We start from the raw sequence: 18,943 nt of genomic DNA, 5'->3' as shown, positions 1-18,943 counted from the left end.
TAGTTGATTTTAAAATGCAGAGTAGATATAACGTTGGCACAAAACGTACGTTAAATTAGTAACGTATACTTTCCATCATTTACTGGCAATAAAACCGGGACCATTTCAATTGTCTTGCATTTAAAACATTATTACTTCACACACGCGTTTTAATACGCAATACAACACTCGGCAGGTAGCCGAGAGTACGCTGTCATTTTTGCTGCGCATTACTTCGGATATTTACAGTAACGTGGCATTACGACAGGTTGCGTCAGTCTGACGTAGCCAAAACACTTTACGACACTGTTGACAAGTTTTCTGCGGTGGGTGTGTGCCGTCGGTGTGTCCTTTTGCTATGAGTTACTTTCCCCCACAAGCTGTCGTTAAATGAGTGTTTTTGACTTATTTCGCGGGTTCTTCGGGGTGCCTGGAGGTCATTATCGTGGCCGAAGGTGAGTTTGTGGAGTTAAAAGTCGGGCAACGTTTTCACAGCTGTACTCTAAGCTAAGCTAAGCTAACGGAGAAGTTCTCCAGCCTGGTACCTGCACGGCACGCTGTTGGGTTCTCTGTGAAAAACAAAACGGCTTAAGTTAGAAGATTAGCTGTTCCTCTGCCAGGATGACCACAGGGGTCCCTCTGTTAACGTGGCTGCTGTTTTATTTAGGCTAAGTGTGACCTCGAGATTAACACGGTTGGGTACTTTAAGGTCTATTAACGTAACATTAACCGTTGCTCAGTCAACGTGATGGACTGATCCAAAGCGAGATTTGATAGTCAATATACATTGATGCCACGAGAACCCCTCAATTTTACTACTTTACTTGTACCAGGGACCCCTTCTTCGATGCTATGACTCATGATGACGACGACGAGGATGACGATGACGAAGGATTCTCCAATGATGGGCTCCGGGGGGGACAGGACCCCTTTGACAGCGCCTGGAGGTTTGGCTTCAGCGTTGGCCCCGACGGGATGAGGGTGGAGGAGCCCCCGGTGTTTGGCCACGTCCTCAGGGAGATGGAGGAGATAATCTCCCAGCTGGGGCGCTGGGACGGACAGCCAGAGTCTGGGCACCCTGGTATGGAAACTGATCCACGATCCAGGGCTTTACCAGCTCAGTCTGTTGGGATTCTCGGCCGTAGATTCAGTCTGTGTCTCCCTTTTATGTTCTAGGTGTTCCTGGTGTCATGCTGCCTCCACCTCAGGGCAGAGCAGAGAGGGATGTAGGGGAATCCGGCAGGAACCCCCTCAGAGACTTTATGCTCAAATCCCCCAACAACGACCCACAAAGACCCCAAGCGGGCCCTTCTAGAGAGCCCAGGCGTGATGGCCAACCTTCTTATGAGTCACCACCGTTCCATGGCTGGACCACTTTTCCAAAAGTGAGTAATATATTTTATTTATTTTTGTCCCATCATGTCTTATTATGCATTATTACTGTTATAGATTAACTTTCTTGTGTCGTTTTAATAGTTTAATGATATCCGGAAAAGAGGGCCACAGCAATCTCCAGAGGACGAACGCAAAGAAGACAGAGGTGGGTGTCATCTGTTATCTTTCAGCAAAACAAATGAAACGCATGCCTTTTTCTTCTGTGTTTCAACTCATTTACCGCTCTCATCCAGATCTGGACTCTGCGGTGTCCTCTGGTGGCTTGGATCATATTCTGACGCCACCTGCTGGTCAGGCACCAAACCAATCCAGGGGCCGTTCATTCTTCCAATCGGTGGTCGTTACCAAGGTGGTGAAACCTGATGGGGTGAGAAGAATTGATGTTAGAATCAATCATTGACAGTTTAAATGGTCTTGTTTAGCCCAGCGGGTGGAAGATGAAATCTACTATTATGACTATTTATATCTTCAGTCATAATGCTGTCTTTTTTTTTACTGGTTTATTGTCTGTCAGACTGTAGAGGAGAGGCGAACAGTTCGGGACGGCCAAGGAAATGAAGAGACTACAGTGACACGCTCAGGAGGTTCTGGTAGCCTGGAGGGACCAGACCCTCAAACCGGGCCTCTCATTTCAGGTCAGTCTACACATAGTCAGTGTTTTTCACTAATTCATTGTACATATTTTTTTAAAGAATAGTGTCGTAGCTAGATCTTAATCTAATGCATTCTTATTCATGTTTCAGGTGGTCCACATCCATCACATCCCTTTTCAGACCTGCGGGATGATGACTCGTTATTCCCTAAGCTCTTTGGGGGGTTTAAATAACATGTTAAGTGAAGTATTAAGTGCTGGGTCATAGCATTTGTTCCCTTAAAACGTTTCAGTCAATGAGGGATTCTCTAGAGCTGTGAATGCATGGCATATGTATAGTATGTACCTGCATATGGACAGACTTCTATGACCTTCGGTTGCCAAAATGAATGTGTTGGTGGGATTAGGTCTCTGGCCTGTTTAAGGTCACCAGGTTTTCCGACTCACGTAGACTAGAAGCTGCCAAACCCAAAGGCTATTTGCTATGACGAATATCAGGTATTAAAAGACACACAATTACATTTAATTTTGAATTGTCTTGTAGGATCAGCCTGTATGGATGTGAGTGTGTGATATGTCAAATAAAGAGTGTTAATATATTCACATATTGTTTGCCTGTTGTTTTAGGTTTAGCCACCCACTGAAATAAAACCATCGTTTTGGACAAAGTAACTACATTTGGTTGTTTTGACTGCAGTTTTTTTTGCAGAATGTAGATGTGCTCTTTCATGTGTGAAATATCAAAAGGTGTTATTGCTCTTCTATTGCTGGAGCTGTGTGGGTGGGAAAGAAATGTAACAACCAATCAAACGAGAGCAGCAATCAGAGCTAATTCCCTTCAGGTGAGATCACTGCCAGCCAACCAAGGGAGCCAGAGACGGGCCTGTTTGCAGGGGTCCAGTTCTGTGCAAATAGGTCCTTTTAATCATGTCTGCAGTGATTTAAGGTATGAAGATGTGCTAGAAAGTGAGCTACTGTCCTGTCCTACGTGCACACACACACACACACACACACACACCCCGCCGCCGCCTCAGCCATAAAGTGTGTGACGTAGCCTACAGCTCCAGTATGAAAGGGCAAACTCTGCTCAGTCAGGCGGACAGTGCTGTGTTTTGTGGGGAAGATCCACCCGATGACAGCGTCCCGGCTGTCAAAGCTCACCTGTGGCCGGACGGTGTCGAGGAATCCGCTGGGATGGAGAGGCTGCTGAGGAAATGTCAGATCCGAAACCAGCTGGTCAGGGAGTGCATGGCTGAATGCCTCGGAGTCTACGTCCTGATTGTGAGTATTATTGTTTTTTATTTATGAATCTTCAGTTAGTTGCCCTTTGGTTTAGGTGAGAGAGGTTAAACGTGTGTGTGTGTCCTCTTCTGTCAAAGTACAGCAAATCATTCACACTTTAAAGTCAAAGCTGTTTCTTTTAATCTTTATATTTAAACATTGTTTTATCTCAACTGTATCGCCCATCAGGGCAACGGACGTTACAACAGAAATCATAAAGCAGTTTCCTTTGAAATCCAAGTTCATAAATGAGGAGATTATGGCAAAGCCAATGATGTGTTCTCCCTTATCTGTGCCACTTTATCTGTGTGGATATGAGCAAGGGGAGCATTCAGTTTAAGAACCTAAATCAAAGTTCCATGCAGATTGTTTTTAGTTGCAGTTTGTTTGTGTGCTCTGTATGTTGTGTGTTCTTCCAGTAAACCTCTTAATTCCATGTGTTTGCAGCTGTTTGGATGTGGCTCTGTTGCCCAGGTAACCACAACTGAAGATAAGAAGGGGCAGTACCTGTCGATCAATCTGGGTTTTGCTCTGGGAGTGACATTCGGGGTCTTTGTGTCTCATGGAGTCTCAGGTAAGACCTGTATTATGTGCATGCAAAGGGTGTTGATTTCAGGAGACCCAAATCTGTTTAAATTCTTAATTTAAAAAGAAAAATATACATTTTCAACCATTAGGTGCCCATCTGAACCCTGCTGTGTCTCTGAGCTTGTGCGCTTTGGGCCGACATCCCTGGCTGAAGCTGCCGTTCTACGTCTTCTTCCAAGTGCTCGGAGCCTTTCTGGCTGCAGCCACCGTCGGCCTGCAGTACTACGGTGAGTGATCCACGGTGTTTACTGCAATCAAAGTCACACCATCACCAATGGTCTATAGGCACAAGAAGGAAAGCTCATATCATAGGAAAGAATTGGCACACAAGAGTAAAAAAGTAGGCGTTTGCAGATGCCATCAAGGCCTACAGCGGAGGTAAGCTGACAGTGACGGGTCCCACTGCCACTGCAGGTATATTCGCCACCTACCCAGCTGACTACCTCAGCGTGTGGGGAGGAGTCATGGACCAGGTGAGATGCTGAACTAAGACCCTTGAACCTGTCGAGCCTTTCTGCGTCTAGGTAACGGTTCCCATGTCATGCAGGTGATCGGCACGGCTGCACTGCTGCTGTGTGTCCTGGCTCTGGGGGACAAGAGGAACGGCTCCCTCCCCGATGGTCTTCAGCCTGTACTGGTGGGAGCAGCAGTGCTGGTGATCGGCATCTCCATGGGCTCCAACAGCGGCTACGCCCTCAACCCGGCCAGAGATTTTGGACCTCGGTTGTTCACGTACATCGCCGGCTGGGGAGCGGATGTTTTCAAGTTAGTAGTTTGACTCGAGAATGAATTCAACCCTTTAGAGAACCACTTTTTTGTGTCTTTTATTTAATGGGATGGGGAGGGGAGAGTATATGCCACGTAGAAGTCATACCCAATGTATTTTATATTTAAATATGCCATTTATAGAAATTAACTCGTTTATATTGCATGCAATAATCGATATCTTGAGGTGATAGGTCAAGGGACCCCTGAGAATACGGCCAGTTTTTTCCCCTCACTACATTTTGTAGTCCCCTTCCCTACAAGCTAGCATGACATGGTTGCTACCAGTGTTCTTCCAGGTGGTCGAGCTTTAAAACTCTGCTGCAGCCTCTTATTAATGTCAGCCCAGATTGCTTGAAAGCCTGACTGTGTGTGTAACCCCTCTGCAGGGCTGGAGGTGGTTGGTGGTGGGTGCCCATAGTGGCTCCCTGTGCTGGGGCGCTGCTGGGAACACTGATCTACGAGCTGATGATCGAAGTTCACCATCACATCAGCCCATCTGAGTTACAGACCACATGTCACGAGGCCACCGAGGGCACGACGGGGCTGGAGCTGGACTGTGAAAAACCCACGTAGTTTGTTGTCACGTATACAGTAAATGCTACTTGTGGTGTGATACCCGTTGTAGAAATGTCTGTGACTGATTTATTGGTAGTATATTGTTTCTGAACGCCACCAGATGAACCTGCTGCACAATCAATCGTCTGTTTTACACATTTATTTTCGAAACGGCACAAAATTGTATGGCATTTCAGCAAGCAGACCACAACCATGGAAAAGAAAAATGACATGAAATTTCCACTATTGAGCTATATAAATATGATATGACATATAAAAGATACAAACAAAAAAAAATCGAGCCTCCATCGCGTATCCATGGAGACTGTTTTTGAAACGTACAAAAGAAATGTGAGTACAGCAAGCAATGACTCTGTAGATAAAAAAGAACCGTCTCAACGAGATAAACGTTCGTATTCATACACATTAAGACAACACGACCCCCCAACGCTCTCCCTCTGCTTTGTAATTACAACGTATACCTACTTCTGGGGGGGGGAATTCTTTTAAACTTCAAATTGTTTTGGAGAGAAAAAAAAAAAAGGAACAGTACAAGTACAAATACCATACGTATTCACATTATCATAACAAGTTACTAAAACCAGAACGCTTTCTTTTAGTGTAATATGTATTTACATGGCAAAACGTACACATATACTACTGGCAGGAAGCCTGACCTCTCTTCTTCTTCTTCTAGCTTAACGATTAACAACATCACATTATTCACACTACACAGGTTACAGACCTCCAGTAACCTCGTCTCTTAATGAAATGCCTTCGGAGATTCTCATCTCGCGTCTCTGTTGCGGGTAAATCGCACCGTGTCTAGTATGATTTGACGCAACCGACTCAGTAATGTGTTTCGCATAAATAAATATTATAGCAACATAAAAAAAAAATAATAAAAATAATCAGTGTTAAATTCTCCCAACACTCTCCCTTCATGCTTCAGACGTCTTGAGATCGTTTTAAAGCCCCTGGAGCCGTTAAAACTGATCTCGTGCTGGAATAATAACATGGACTTGAGGCGAATGAATGACCACGAACGACGTTGGATACAAAAATATCAGCACTACAGCGGTCGGGAGTACAGTGGGAGGGGTAGAAGTGTCAGATGGAAAAACAGACAGGTGGCTGCCGTCAGTGCAGAGTGATTGAAATGGAAGGACAAGATGTGTTAAACACAGAATGGCTGATCTGTAAATGCTTTACTTGTGTGGGGGGGGGGATTTCACTCAAGAGTCTCACAGGTGTGTTCAGTTTAGTGACCAGTAACATGATCAAACATGCAGTTACAATCGCACACAAGAGGTGCTGTAGATTAGAGTAAAACTCTTTATGGTGGAAAAAAAAAAACGCAGTGTCAGCTCAGGATCGACATTCATATTCTCTCCTGACCCTTGACCCCTCGTTGGAGATGATCCTCCAGTCTTAGAGGACCCCCAGCCCCCTCTACTGGGGCTTGTCTGTCTTGTGTGCGGTGAGGAAGGCCATGCCGTGGGTCCTGAAGTGGGTGTTGAGGTCCGAGGCCTTGTCGAAACGCCGCCCGCACACCTTGCAGCTCAGGTTCTCCTCTCCGTCCTCGCCCAGCAACCCGGGGGAGCCGGCGGGCGAGCCGTCGGGAGAGCCGTGAGCGCGCGGGGTGCCACGGTCGGCGTCGCCTTGGGTGTCCCGTACGCGGTGAGCGATGAAGCGGTGCCTGCTGAGGGAGCCGGCCGATGCGAAGCAGACGCCGCACTGCAGGCACTGGAAGGAGGCGGTGTCGGCCCGGTGCTGGGGGATGTGGCGCTGGAACTCCGCCCCGTCCTCGGTGGAGAAGCCGCAGGGGACGCAACGGAAAACGTTGTCTTCCTCTTCCAGCTCGTTGGGCGCCAACGATGTTGACGCGACGGATCCCCTGGTTCTCTTTGCAGGTCCCGGAGGTCCTGCGGCACCTTCCTCACCCTCCTCGGTGGCGTTGTCTTCCTCGTCTCCTGCCCTGCCTCCAGGAGGTCCGCCCTCTCCGTCCTGTTCCGAGGAGCTACCTGGTCCATCTCCCCCTGTGGCTGCACGCTTCCTGGTCATGGGTCTGTCCTGAGGACCCAAAAAGGTAGAGAGCGACTATTGATGCACGTGGCAAGCAAAGGGTGCAAGGAGAATTTATATCTCCCAATTCCATACACTATTTTAACATAATAAATTCTAATTGTATGGAGTATGTACAGCTGGATATCTATGAAGTATCAAAGCACACCGTTTCTGCCGGTAGAATAGAAAAAAACTAAGACATTTACCATTTAATAATAACGGGAAATTATGCAATATGTGCATTGATGTATGAAATTGGGACAAAGCTTTAGACTACAACTCAGGAGAAGATAAACCACATTACACACTCACCTGTCCATCTGTGGTTCTGTGATGGAGCCGGACATGCTTGTCCAATAAGAACCGGCTACCAAAAGTGCGTTTGCCTTCTGTGCAATATCTGAAAAATAATAATAGCACGGTAAAATCAGATTATGAAAGAAGAAAGGCCCTATTAATACAACCCCAAACCACACTTCTTAAAATTCTGATAACACATAAGTTTAAGATCTATCTTGATCCAGATGTGTGTCGTGCATTTCTTATCAGCCAACATATGCAGGATACCAACATAGCTGCAATACGCCAATATGTCCAATTCACCCTTCTATTAACCTCCCTTAATAGCAGATCAACCTGTGATTTTCTTTTCTAGCAAAACATTATGCAGTAATATTAGTTATGGGTCAATTTAAGTCCGCTGAACAATAAAACAGCTGTATTAATATTTGATGACAGCTGAAGTAACTCACTGGCAATGGAAGACCCTCTTGTTGCCCTCGTGAATGACACGCTCGTGACGTCTCAGGCTGGAAGACGTGCTGAATGTGCCTCCACAGATCCGACAAGGAAACTTTGACCACACGAACAGAGGCAGGGAGAGAGAGAAGACAACGATGGTGAGTCTCAGTGGAAGAGAGCAGCAGCCTCCACCCAATATGGCTGCTTCTTTAACGTACACTTAGCTAATTAAATTGGTCAAATATGGTGCTGTAATCATTCAATACAAACACAATCCTCTATTAAATAATAGAGGTAGGATGCTTCACCTTTCCGTGCTCTGTTTTCACGTGACTCAGGTAGTCTTCGTTGTCGGTGAAGGTGGTCTGACACTGCGGGCAGGTCCACTCGGTCTGGGCGGGGGGTTGACTGCCGCCCCCGCCGGCGGTCGAGTTACCCCCCGGAGCCTCGTAGTCCTCATCCTCGTCGTCCTCGTCTTCCTCCTCCTCTTCCTCCTCCTGTTCACGCCCCCAGTCCTCTCCGTCCGAGGTGTCGGGTTTGCCAGAGGATTTGGATTTGAGGCCGGAGGGACTGGATGTGTTGGCCGGGGCCGAGGCGGGGTTCGAGGCGTCGGACGTGGACTCTGTCTGTTTGGCTGCTGGTCCTCTGTGAGCGGTCTGAGAGAGAGGCATAGGGGGGTTTATAAAATATAAACACAAACATAATGTGACTCACAAAAACAACAACTGTACTTAGGATAGAACTTAAGGTAACCGAGGGGAACCTTGCTAAGGCCGACCCAAGAAACTGCTGTACGCCTTAGTTGACACCAGGGACATTAAACTTTCTGTTAACAATGAATATCTATGACCTAAATATTTACTAATTCACTCTGTTCTGAATATAAACACACACACACACCTTAATATGCTCCATCATTGATCCTTTCTGGGCGTAGAGCTTGGTGCAGTCAGGGCACTTGAACACATGCACTTTTTGCTTCGCTAAATGAGTGTCAAAGTGCATGTACAGCAAGGGTTTCTGGGTAAAAACCGTATCGCACATCACACACTTGTAGATCATTCTGCAAAAAGAGAGACATATGGATATTTTAGTGTGACATTTTGAAATATCCTCGGAAGATGCATCTCCCGCGTATTGTTTCAATAGATGCTGTACACGCACTTGGCCTGTCCTCCAGTGAGCGTAGGGTGCTGGGTGCTGATGTGGCTCTGGGCGCTGGGGGATGACTTGAAGGCCATTGGGCAGCTGGGGCACTTGTGGAAGACCTCGCAGTGAGCGGTCTGAATGTGGGATTTGATGGAGTTCAACCCTCCGAACACGACCTGGCAGCTCGAGCACCTGGACAAGATCACAAGATCACAAAGAAACATTTTAAAATGTGTATGTGTGCATCCCCTACAGGCAATGTCTCAAATTACATCAGTACACAGGAAGTGTTTTGTGTGTATTTACTCTTGGTACCCAATATACAAAAATGTACCTCCCTGTGGCACAAAAAAAAGCTAAAATATACAATTTATCCATCAAATGTGATTCTATACTTTCTTAAATTTAGAAAGTAGATCATTCTAATCTAAAAAAAAGAGCTATTGGTGACGATAACCACAGGACACGCTTACATTATAGGATAATGTAGCAGTCGCTACTGGTCTTAATGACGGTTTTTGGGAAGTGTCTCCACACCTGTATCCAATGCGCCTGGCAAAGTGCAGACAGGCCTCCTCCAGGTGAGTCTGGAAGCTGGCCTGCCGGGCGATCCCCCCACACTCCGGACAGACATGGGGCGCCCTGTGTTTATGGATCCTCTGGTGGGCGGACACGGCACATGAGTTGGGCAGCATCATGGGAGGTGAGCATTGCGTACATGTCTGAAACGGAGGAAGAAAAAAGGACAATCAAGCGGTGATCGCCAGCATTTCAACGGGTATCAGCGATACGAAACGAAGACTCACGGAGTTGGAAGTAGCTCTGATCTGCTGGAAGTGGGTGACCAGCTCAGCCTTGCTCGAGAACTGTGTTTGGCACTCTGGACATTTGAAGCTGTTGTACTGAAGCCCTTCTGCCTTCTTGCAGGGCAGAGGCATCAGCGCTTGGGGGCCCTGAGGTGCACGGCGGACCGGTCGAGGCTGAGCTGCTGCTGGAGATGAAGTCTCCTTCATCGGGCTGGAGTTGGCAGAGGCGGCGGGGCCCCCGGTCGTTGTCGAAGGAGAGGAGACTGGAGGAGAGGAGGACGAAGAGGTGAGCAGGCCTGGTTAGCCAAAGGTGGAAATCAGAAGAGATAGATGGGACGTAGTCAATGGAGATGAATCACAAATGAGGAGTGTTTTCTTTTGCTGTGATTATTTCATGACTCTCTTCACTAATAGAAACAAACATGTATGATGTGGAGCAGGAACCAGAAATGTAATTAGCAGCCATATTTATAGATTAATTGCTTGTCATTTTTAAACCGAAATGCCAAAACTGGTTCCAGCTCCTCACTTTTTGATACCTGCCTGTTTTTAAGGCTTGTGTCTCGTCTAATCTATGGTAAATTGATGTATCTTTGGGTTTGGACAGTCGGCCGGCAATTTGAAGAAATTCTGAAGGATTATTAAAAAAAAAAAAAAAAAAAAATTCAAGAAAATTAAAGAAGGGAGGCAGCCTTTGCATGATGTAAAAACCTAAAATATTTACTGCAAAAAGTGTGTAACATTTTATGCAGAACAAATACTGCAGAAACTAGTTGATTGACAAAAATTGATTGATTTTTTTTTTTTTTATAATCGATTGGCATTTATCGTAAATACCATCCTCAGTGTCGTCCTCGTCAAAAAAATTGTATGCTTTTCTCCGTCTGATATAATTGCTAATTGAATATCTTTGTGTTTTGGACTTTAAATCTGACAAAATGTGTTAATTAGAGGATTGGTCTCCGTGAGATTGTTCAAGTTTGAGATTTTGACTAAATGATTAAGTGATTAAATCAACAAATCAACAGATTGACCCACAGTGATGTCAGCTGCAACCCTTTCTTACCACCAATGGGTGTTATGTCCTGCTGTCCAATCATCTGCTCCACAGTGACAGGCCTCATGACCAGGTGCGAGCACTGCATGACCAGCCCACGCTCCTTATGCTCCCTGGCATGCAACAGCAGGCTGCACTTATTGAAGAAGGCCAGCCTCTTAGCACAATGGTTGCAGGTCACCTCGATGCGCAGTGACCGTCTGTCGTAGTGTCGGGCCAGGCTGCGCTCCAGGGCGAACGCGTCTCCGCACTCCAGGCAGCGGTAACCTGTGGCTGGGAGCGGGAGACCCCACTCGGGTGGCGGAGGTGCCGAGAGGTCGGGCTTGTAGCTCGGCAAAAGGTTCTTACTGTTCAGTATCTTGTTAAAAGCCTCCACCAGGCTTGACTGGCTGCGCGAGATGACGGCGCCTGTGCTGTTGACAATGGAGGCCGGTTTGTTTGGCTGGAGGGTGCCGCCTATGATGGTGCCGCTACCTCCGTTAGCCGTCTTATTAGTGGATGTACGGACGCTGATCCCACCAGCTGCAACTGAGAACTTGGGAGAGGAGGCCACAGAGGGAGTCGCAGGGAGGGCGGCGGATTTAGTGATGCTGACAGCAGTGGCAGAAACCTTGGCCTTGTCAGACGCAGCCATTTTGTTCTGGACCTTAGTGGCGGCAGCTAGCATGACGCTGCTGGCTGCAAGTGTGGACACGGGCAGAGCGTTGAGAGCACTCACTTTCTGGGAGGTCGTTGTCATGTGACCCGGGGAAGCTTCGAGTTTTTGGGCCTTGTTTCCCAACACCTTACGCTCCCCGGTTTTAGGGTCCACACCTTTTCCTGCGGCACCACCTTTAGGCGCCACCCTTGTGACAGTTCTGGTGATTCCGCCTGTGGAGGTTTTAATTGTTTTTATTCTCACTTTGAGGGGTCGGGCGGGCGCTCCAGAAGTAGCAGGTGCAACAACGCCTGCTTCTCCTCCATCAGCGGACAGAGATTTAGGCTTGCCATCATCTACCTCCATCTTTTCCTCACTTGTTCTCCCATTTTCTCCCTTGTCAGCTTTGCCATCAGTGACCTTTTCTATCCCATTCCCCACTTCCATCTCTTCCTCCTCCTCTTTGGGCTCCCGCAGTTCAGTCGGAGGTGGAGTTGAGGCCACTGCCGGGCTGGAGCACCTCTTTACCGCGACTTGAGTAGTTGATTTTGGCATCTCTGGTTCAGGACTCTCCGGTGAGTCTCTCTCTTCTATGACATGTTCTGGATGCCTGTCCTCCACCTGGGGACTTTCTGTTGACGCAGACTGGGGTGTTGATGAAGTCAGAGATGCCCCTGAAGGAGTGTCCCCATGTTTAGGGTGAGACGCAGTAGAAGATGTGGGCTGCGTTGAGACGGAGTCAGACTTGTAACGTCTGCTCAACTGAGGGCAAGTCGGGGAGTCTGGGCTCTCTTGGATCACCAGTGGACTCCCCAAATCAGGGTCAGAATCATCATCCTCCATCTGCTGGTGCTGAAATCCAGCAGGGCCACCTTTGGGAGCTCCATTAAAAGGCTGAGAAGAATGCAGCGGGTGTGATGGTACGGCAGAGGGAGGAGTGGGAATCAGAGGCTTTGAAGGGGGAAAGAAAGGTGAGGCTAGTCCAACGGTGCCTCCTGCAGCCAGAGAAGACGACCCAGCTGATAGAGAGGAAGACGAAGGTAATGATGCTTTGACACCATCTGCCCTCTCTTGGACTGTATCCTGCTGCTGCTGGTGTTGCTGCTGTAGAAGCTGCATCTTCCTGGCCCGGCCCACTGGATCTCCAGACCCCTGTGCCACAAGCGGTTTGAGTCTGTTGAAAATGTTCCCGCCCTGTTTGTGTGACTTGGCTGCACCAGCGCCTGGTGCATCCGAAGACACTTTAGGGGTGTTTATTGACCACGGCGCTCCGTTGGACTGAGTCTGACTCAGGGGAAGGGGCGTAGAGACACCAGCCGCTCCAAAACCGTTGTGGTTGAGAGCCTCCGATTCGGCCATCCCAGGGGCACATGCACCTAGTCGAGGACCTACATCGACCCCTGTAATCACATCGATAGGGTCCTGGTCTGCGTCTCCCTCCTCTCCATCTGCAGCCTCAAGGCGCACTTTGTTCTTCACGATCACACTAACAATTGAAGTGTCTGCCTGGGGGTCCGAGGGGCTCGGTGGTCTCAAGGATGACCCGACCCCCACCCCACTATCTGACTTTCCTAGAGGTGGACCTGCAGCTCCATGGGGTCCCTCCGCCTCATCTGGGGCAGACTGGATGGCCTCTTTGGCATCTATGTCAGGAATGTCAAATGCTGCCAACAGGTCATCAAAATCTGGGGTCTTCATGTCCCCCATACCGGGATTAACTCCTGTAAAAACACAAATTAATAGACGTAGTAGCAGCAGGTAACAAAAAAACACTAGCATGCATCTTTGTGTTGTTGTCCATCAATCTCTGCTCTGCATTGCCACAAAACCTCAACATGCAAAATGTTAAACCTCGTTAAAAATGTTTACATTTTGTAGGAAAATTGCCTTGCATGCACCTTCGATTGACACAAACTGACAAGCTACCCGCAGGTTAGCTTCATCAGGGGAGGTAGCTAAGCTATCGGGATGCTGCACTAGCATTGAATTAGCCAGCTAGCGCGCTAACGACGGGGTTTACTGCAACCGAGCCCTCCTCTGATAACAGGTCCAGCACCCATTCGCTATGAATGGGAAACACTGCTTCAATAACGCGTTAAGTGCCTGCCAGGCTTTCAAGCAGTGGCCGTTTGAGAAACTGTACAACCGGGACAGCGTCTCGAAGCAGCGACCCTCGCTTATTTCGAGCTAACGACACTCCATCCCGGTTGGAGCTGGCTAGCTGGCCGCTGAGCTCCAGCCAAGACAGAGGGGTCATTTAGCTAACTAGCTAGCGTTCGCCATTAAAATAAGCAACTGGAGCGGTTTGCTGAGGTGTGGTTTGACATCGATAGCAACCCGGTGATCGTAGGGTCGACGATGTCACAAAAGAGGATGGCTGGGATGGGGATTTCCGTTTGATATTTTATGTATTTCGATTGTTTACCTGGATGTGCGATTCCCGACTATCCTAGCTCGTTTTCAGCTGAAAATGCAGTGCTTCCCGTCACATGACCCGACACATCCTATCAGGCTCAGATAACATTGGGAGAAACGTACGGAGGATGCTGCAAACGACACGTATATTTGGTTCTACTGTGAATAACATAAAACATTTATGCACGTCCTTACTGGACTATTTTTAACCACCCATCCGAAGCGTTTGAAGTTGGGACAGTGGTCTCGACGTGAAAACACCCTTTTGTCTCCCGATCTACTCGCATCACCGTCAACAGTATGGAGGACAACAAACGCACCAGATGGAAATGCATTTACACATAGCTTTTATTGCAAAAAAACACAAATACACGACAGGTGTGTGGCTAACTGTTTAGTTTGAGAGCCTGTCATGACAGATTATTCTCTCCTCTGATAGGTCAGTTATCAGTACTTATACCATGTAGCCCAAATGTAGGATAAGAGGTCATTTGAGAGGAGGCCCATGTTACATTTTTATTATATCAATTTACGTTCGAGGTCAGATTTCACACTAAAGTCATTCAGGACTGTACTTTTTTTTCTTCTTCTTAATTACTGCTATGTTGGTACTTCTGAGTGTCTGACAGCAAACGATTGTATTAAATGTCAGAGTGGGGACTCATGCTGGGCTGTCAGTCCGACGATGCATCAGCAATATGTTCGTATATAAAAGTAATCCTGCATTACTCTGCAACTGTTCATATTTATTGTTTTTTTTTTAGTCGATGTCTGAAGACCGTGTCCATTTCTTTTGTTCCTCACTTCTTCTTCTCTTCATCCTTTTTGCCTTCTGGCTTGTTTCCTGTCCTGGCCAGGGAGCCCATAGCGTTGCGGATGGCCTCGTTGTTCGGGTCAACACCAGGCAGGTTCTCCAAGACACTCTGAAGGAACTCCGGGTCTTGCATCACATCGTAGTCATCTTCCTCCTATTTATTTACAATAGAAAATACAAACGATTAGGTCTTCAGGTATGTGGTTTTAAGATCCCCAACTTATCTTGCATGTTCAGGGTTAGTTGCCAGAGGCCACTGGTTCCACACATATTTTTCTCTGGTATAAATTTTCCTTTTCAGAAGTTTTCTTTTCCAGTTATCAAAAATGTCGGACTGTCCAACTTTGTTGTTGCAATATTTTCTAACACAGTTTCTCATTTGTTTGATAGACTGATTATTCACTTTTCTTTCAGGGCCCTGGATGCCAGAAATAACGCCTCCACTCTTTGTATCTCTATTGAGAATAAACAAGGACCAGGTGAGCACTATTTAACAATTCCTCATTTAAAAAATTATCGTGATGACTCACCTTGGCTGATTCTGCAGTGTCCATGGGGGCTCCTGTGTCCATTTCTCCATACTCTGATCACAGAAGAAGTATAAAAATAAATAATAAAAAAAAAAAAAAGGATTAGAACTGGTAGCAAGACCATAGATGTGTTTGATTATCAATTGGAACTCACCCCCTCCGGCAAGAGACATCTGCATGGCGTAGGCGATCTGCTCTTCCTCTGTCATGCTGCTGAAGTCAGGAAGCACTGCAACACCGCTCTCAGGCTGAGATACGGACATCTTCAATAAGGCCTCCTCTGATTCTGTGAGAAAAGCAATCAAAACTAAGTAAGTTATAGAATCCTGACAATTAGTCTCATAAGAGCAAACAAATATGTGTTAATCGTCCAATATTACCGTCTGCACTGGCTGCTGGCACGCCTGCCTCAGCTGCAGAAGCAACAGCAGCTCTGCGGGCCTCTTCTTCCTGCCTCTGTCGCTGCTCCTCCATTGATACACGCAGGGCCTTAACAAATTAACAGTGACAGCACAGTGAGAAATAAAGGTCTCTCTTTTTTTTTAACCGTTTCCAAGGATTTCCCATGGCCTGTCATACTATTTATTAAGCTCTCTCCTGGCAGCAATTAGATTTTAATGAAGACTTTAATATTCCTATCTTTAAGACCATGCAGCATCAAATTGGCTTTCCATGTGTGGACGAGTTTCTTACCCCCTGCTCCAACACAACTATTTGCTATGTTAACATGGAAGCATCTCACACATTTGTGTTAGCATAGACACATAATTACTGTACATTTCATATATATTTATAAATATGTGTAATTAATAAGTGCCATGTTTTCATTCTGAGTTATCATAATAAACTATGCTTAAAAAGAACCCTTGAATTGTTCCGAGCAAATACTTGCCAAATACCGATACAAAACGTTTGCTGGCACATTACTCAAGTATATACATTGCTTACCAGGGCAAGTTCTGGATCAGCACTGGGGTCCACACCAAACTCAAAGTCACTGGCACCAAGACCCATCATAGAGCCTCCTTCACCAGCCAGGATGGGAGAGGAGAGAAGCGCATCAGCCAGACTGGGTCCAGGAGGGACTGTAACCAGGTGGGAGCCTGTTCCCTCCTTCCCATTTAAAGTATTTATAAAAGCAGTCAGCTTCTCTGTGTTCAGCTCCTGATTAAACAGTTAGAGACAGATGGCAAGGTCAGATGATAACTCAATTTATGACTGGGAACAAATGTCAGGTATGAAAATCAAGACAATACAAAATTATGCTTTCACGTATCTGCCTTAAAGCAATGCAATGACAGATAAACCAATAATTCATCACCTCTTCTCCAAAGTTGATAATATCCACGTTCACTTTCTCTTTTTTCAAGCGCTTTGCCATCTTGACCAGCTGCAGCATCGGCAGGTTGAGATGAAGAAAGACAGACAAACATAGGCAGTGAATAGACATTGGGAGAATGTGTTAAACGTATGCTGTTTAATTAATGGAAAGACATTCTCTCTATGGAATTGACACAAAATGTGATAAAAGAAGACTTCAAACTCACGTCTTTTTCATTTTCCTCCACAGGACTCCCAACAAAGGCAATGATCCTCATCTTGTGGTTTTTTCCTTGCCTGTGTTTTAGGGCCAGCTATACAGGAAAAACAACAAATATGGCTATTAAAAAAATGGCTGCTGCAGAAACCAAAACCCCTCTTATTTATCAATTAGTAATCACTAGATACTTCTTTTAAAGCTAGGATTGGTAATGTTCTTTATTTTTTTTTAAATGCTCATGATATCCTGACAACCAATAAATCAAATGCTCTGTACAAAACAAAAGAGAAAAAACTAATCTGATATCTGTCACAAGACCGCAACAAACCACAATTTAACAGTTATCAACAACCAATAATTTGATTCTGCCTGAATGCCTCGACACTGTCTGTGCACTCATCGCGCGACACCGGAGTTTTCCACAAGATGCTAGCTTGACAGCCATAAGTACTAATATATTAATTATGATAGCTGTCAGTGCTGCCGACTTTCTGCCTAGATTTGGGTTTTATTTTTTGGTGCTGCTCGCTACTTTCACTGGAAAATATTTGGCAACACTGGGCTGGGTTTTTTAGTTGGAAAAATCAAGCGTACTCTTGCTGGTTTATTATTAGAAGTCACGGCTTGATGTTTGAAACAAATGGTTAATACTAGAAAATTCTAAATTACACACATGAGCCACTCTGATGCCCGTGCAGAAGCAGATATTTCCTTTGGGCTGGACAGAGTGGAGTTTGGACAGGATGCGCCCAGAATCTGGTGTCAGTGTAGTTAGGACCTCGCAGTTACTGTATGAAAACAAAACATCCACGGTTATCCATCATCAGCAACCACGTACAACAAAGGAATTGTGTTATGGTGTGCTGTCTATGTGAGGATTATCAGAACATTTGACCATCTTTGTTTACTTACTAACTGAACTATCTGTATAACTTACTTTGCCATAGTGATGAGGCCCACGTTGTTTTCTGGGTTGCTTCTTGTTTTAGAGTGGCAAACAATGTTGACAGCATCTTGTTGGGCCTGTAGCCTCGTTGGTAGAAAGTCTCCATTTCTCATGTATTCACTGTTGTCCACACTTTGGGAGAAAATCATAGTTTAACGTGGCTCTGGTAACGTTTCATCACTTAAATTAAGTTAGCTTACCAGCTAACGTTATCGTTAGTTCGAGCATCAAACGAAAACAAGATAGTTAGCATATGCCTAATAGCTAGTACACATTACTAAGACAACTCCATTTATTTTCACAATAAGCTCACAGGGGAAATTTGGTCTTTTTGCCGAAGAATAAGAATCAAGTTAAATATCATTTAACAGCTGCCGTTACAACATAGAAACAGTATTAGCATAGTTAGCTAACGGTAGCAAATGGTGACACCACATAAGTCGCTGGTCGAAACGATCAAATCATCCGGGATGTCAGGTGAGTGTTTCGATAGAGACCATTACACTTTAATGTTACAACATGTTCGAGTGTATTTGCGTGTGGCGCAGCTAATCAACGGCTTTATTGAGACAGGAAATCTAAGCTAACTTTAGCTACAATGACTCAGCCGGCCGACACTGCGTTAGCCAGGCTAACGTTAACCGTCATCGGTCAGCTATCGGCCCGGTTCACCGGGACACTTCCTCTAAATTCAGGTCAAAGAACTACTTAACCAAATTATTATGTATTATATTTTCATAACCCAACAGAACAAAAATCACACAAAAAGGCATTTGTAGAGTTCTTACCAGACCATAGTACTTTCGAGCCCCATTTTGGAAACTTCTTGTTGCTTTCTGTCGTAATCCTACAAGCTCGTCGGCTATTGGACAAACTCTGAACAAGACGAAATGTGATTGGCTACGTTTTAAAACCTGTAATTTCTTGACGAATAGCATTGTAGTCCACTTTCTAGATTGTTTTTCCTAACTGAACTTCCATCTGCATGGTTTAGAGTGGAGGAAATCTGCTTATCTGTCGCAGATATAGCTAAAAATAAAAATCTAAAATTCTATTTTTAGAATATCAATTTTTTATATAAAT

The 18,943-nt window shown here is 45.9% G+C and overlaps 4 protein-coding genes across 5 annotated transcripts; 2 read left to right on the top strand and 2 right to left on the bottom strand.

The window, feature by feature from the left end:
• The first annotated feature begins 274 nt into the window (after positions 1 to 274).
• hax1 (HCLS1 associated protein X-1) lies at positions 275 to 2,569 on the top strand. Its single transcript, XM_084032177.1, has 7 exons — positions 275 to 434; positions 813 to 1,060; positions 1,156 to 1,364; positions 1,456 to 1,519; positions 1,608 to 1,741; positions 1,889 to 2,009; positions 2,118 to 2,569. Exons 1-7 carry the CDS (start codon positions 370 to 372, stop codon positions 2,198 to 2,200), a joined length of 924 nt encoding a protein of 307 aa, XP_083888303.1. The 5' UTR covers positions 275 to 369; the 3' UTR covers positions 2,201 to 2,569.
• Positions 2,570 to 3,007: 438 nt separating this feature from the next.
• On the top strand, positions 3,008 to 5,176 carry aqp10b (aquaporin 10b; the record flags this gene model as incomplete). The annotated part of the gene is made up of 6 exons (XM_084031499.1): positions 3,008 to 3,247; positions 3,695 to 3,821; positions 3,925 to 4,062; positions 4,190 to 4,308; positions 4,383 to 4,600; positions 4,990 to 5,176. The coding sequence occupies exons 1-6, from the start codon at positions 3,035 to 3,037 to the stop codon at positions 5,174 to 5,176; spliced, it is 1,002 nt and encodes a 333-aa protein (XP_083887625.1). The 5' UTR covers positions 3,008 to 3,034.
• Positions 5,177 to 5,303: 127 nt separating this feature from the next.
• Positions 5,304 to 14,100, bottom strand: znf687b (zinc finger protein 687b). Of its 2 annotated transcripts, none has more exons than XM_084032789.1 (10): positions 14,041 to 14,100; positions 10,988 to 13,336; positions 9,922 to 10,217; positions 9,653 to 9,837; positions 9,131 to 9,307; positions 8,867 to 9,029; positions 8,275 to 8,622; positions 7,978 to 8,078; positions 7,538 to 7,625; positions 5,304 to 7,231 (listed from the first exon to the last, which is right to left on the bottom strand). In XM_084032789.1, exons 2-10 carry the CDS (start codon positions 13,320 to 13,322, stop codon positions 6,611 to 6,613), a joined length of 4,314 nt encoding a protein of 1,437 aa, XP_083888915.1. In that variant the 5' UTR covers positions 13,323 to 13,336; positions 14,041 to 14,100; the 3' UTR covers positions 5,304 to 6,610. The 2 variants fall into 2 exon arrangements, with proteins under 2 accessions (XP_083888915.1, XP_083888916.1); XM_084032790.1 differs by having other exon boundaries at positions 9,922 to 10,184.
• A 260-nt stretch (positions 14,101 to 14,360) lies between these two features.
• Positions 14,361 to 18,749, bottom strand: psmd4a (proteasome 26S subunit ubiquitin receptor, non-ATPase 4a). The gene is made up of 10 exons (XM_084032424.1): positions 18,649 to 18,749; positions 17,852 to 17,992; positions 17,588 to 17,702; positions 16,922 to 17,008; positions 16,696 to 16,764; positions 16,323 to 16,538; positions 15,755 to 15,863; positions 15,529 to 15,660; positions 15,375 to 15,427; positions 14,361 to 14,998 (listed from the first exon to the last, which is right to left on the bottom strand). Exons 1-10 carry the CDS (start codon positions 18,672 to 18,674, stop codon positions 14,831 to 14,833), a joined length of 1,116 nt encoding a protein of 371 aa, XP_083888550.1. The 5' UTR covers positions 18,675 to 18,749; the 3' UTR covers positions 14,361 to 14,830.
• Positions 18,750 to 18,943: the final 194 nt, after the last annotated feature.

This window comes from Eutrigla gurnardus (genome assembly GCF_963514095.1).
Source record: "Eutrigla gurnardus genome assembly, chromosome: 17".
In the NCBI taxonomy this organism is placed as follows: Eukaryota; Metazoa; Chordata; class Actinopteri; order Perciformes; family Triglidae; genus Eutrigla; species Eutrigla gurnardus.
Note: the sequence above shows the minus strand (reverse complement) of the source record. Positions and strands in the feature narration are given on the sequence as shown.

Coding starts and splice junctions, on each gene's coding strand:
- hax1 (XM_084032177.1), top strand. CDS start 370: ATGAGTGTTTTTGACTTATTTCGCGGGTTCTTCGGGGTGCCTGGAGGT. Junction 1,365..1,455: donor GCTGGACCACTTTTCCAAAA/GTGAGTAATATA, acceptor TCGTTTTAATAG/TTTAATGATATCCGGAAAAG. Junction 1,742..1,888: donor AGGTGGTGAAACCTGATGGG/GTGAGAAGAATT, acceptor ATTGTCTGTCAG/ACTGTAGAGGAGAGGCGAAC.
- znf687b (XM_084032789.1), bottom strand. CDS start 13,322: ATGGGGGACATGAAGACCCCAGATTTTGATGACCTGTTGGCAGCATTT. Junction 8,623..8,866: donor CAATGATGGAGCATATTAAG/GTGTGTGTGTGT, acceptor CCTCTCTCTCAG/ACCGCTCACAGAGGACCAGC. Junction 7,626..7,977: donor AAGAGGGTCTTCCATTGCCA/GTGAGTTACTTC, acceptor ATTATTTTTCAG/ATATTGCACAGAAGGCAAAC.
- psmd4a (XM_084032424.1), bottom strand. CDS start 18,674: ATGGGGCTCGAAAGTACTATGGTCTG. Junction 16,765..16,921: donor TGGAGGAAAATGAAAAAGAC/GTGAGTTTGAAG, acceptor CCGATGCTGCAG/CTGGTCAAGATGGCAAAGCG. Junction 15,864..16,322: donor CTGATCCAGAACTTGCCCTG/GTAAGCAATGTA, acceptor TAATTTGTTAAG/GCCCTGCGTGTATCAATGGA.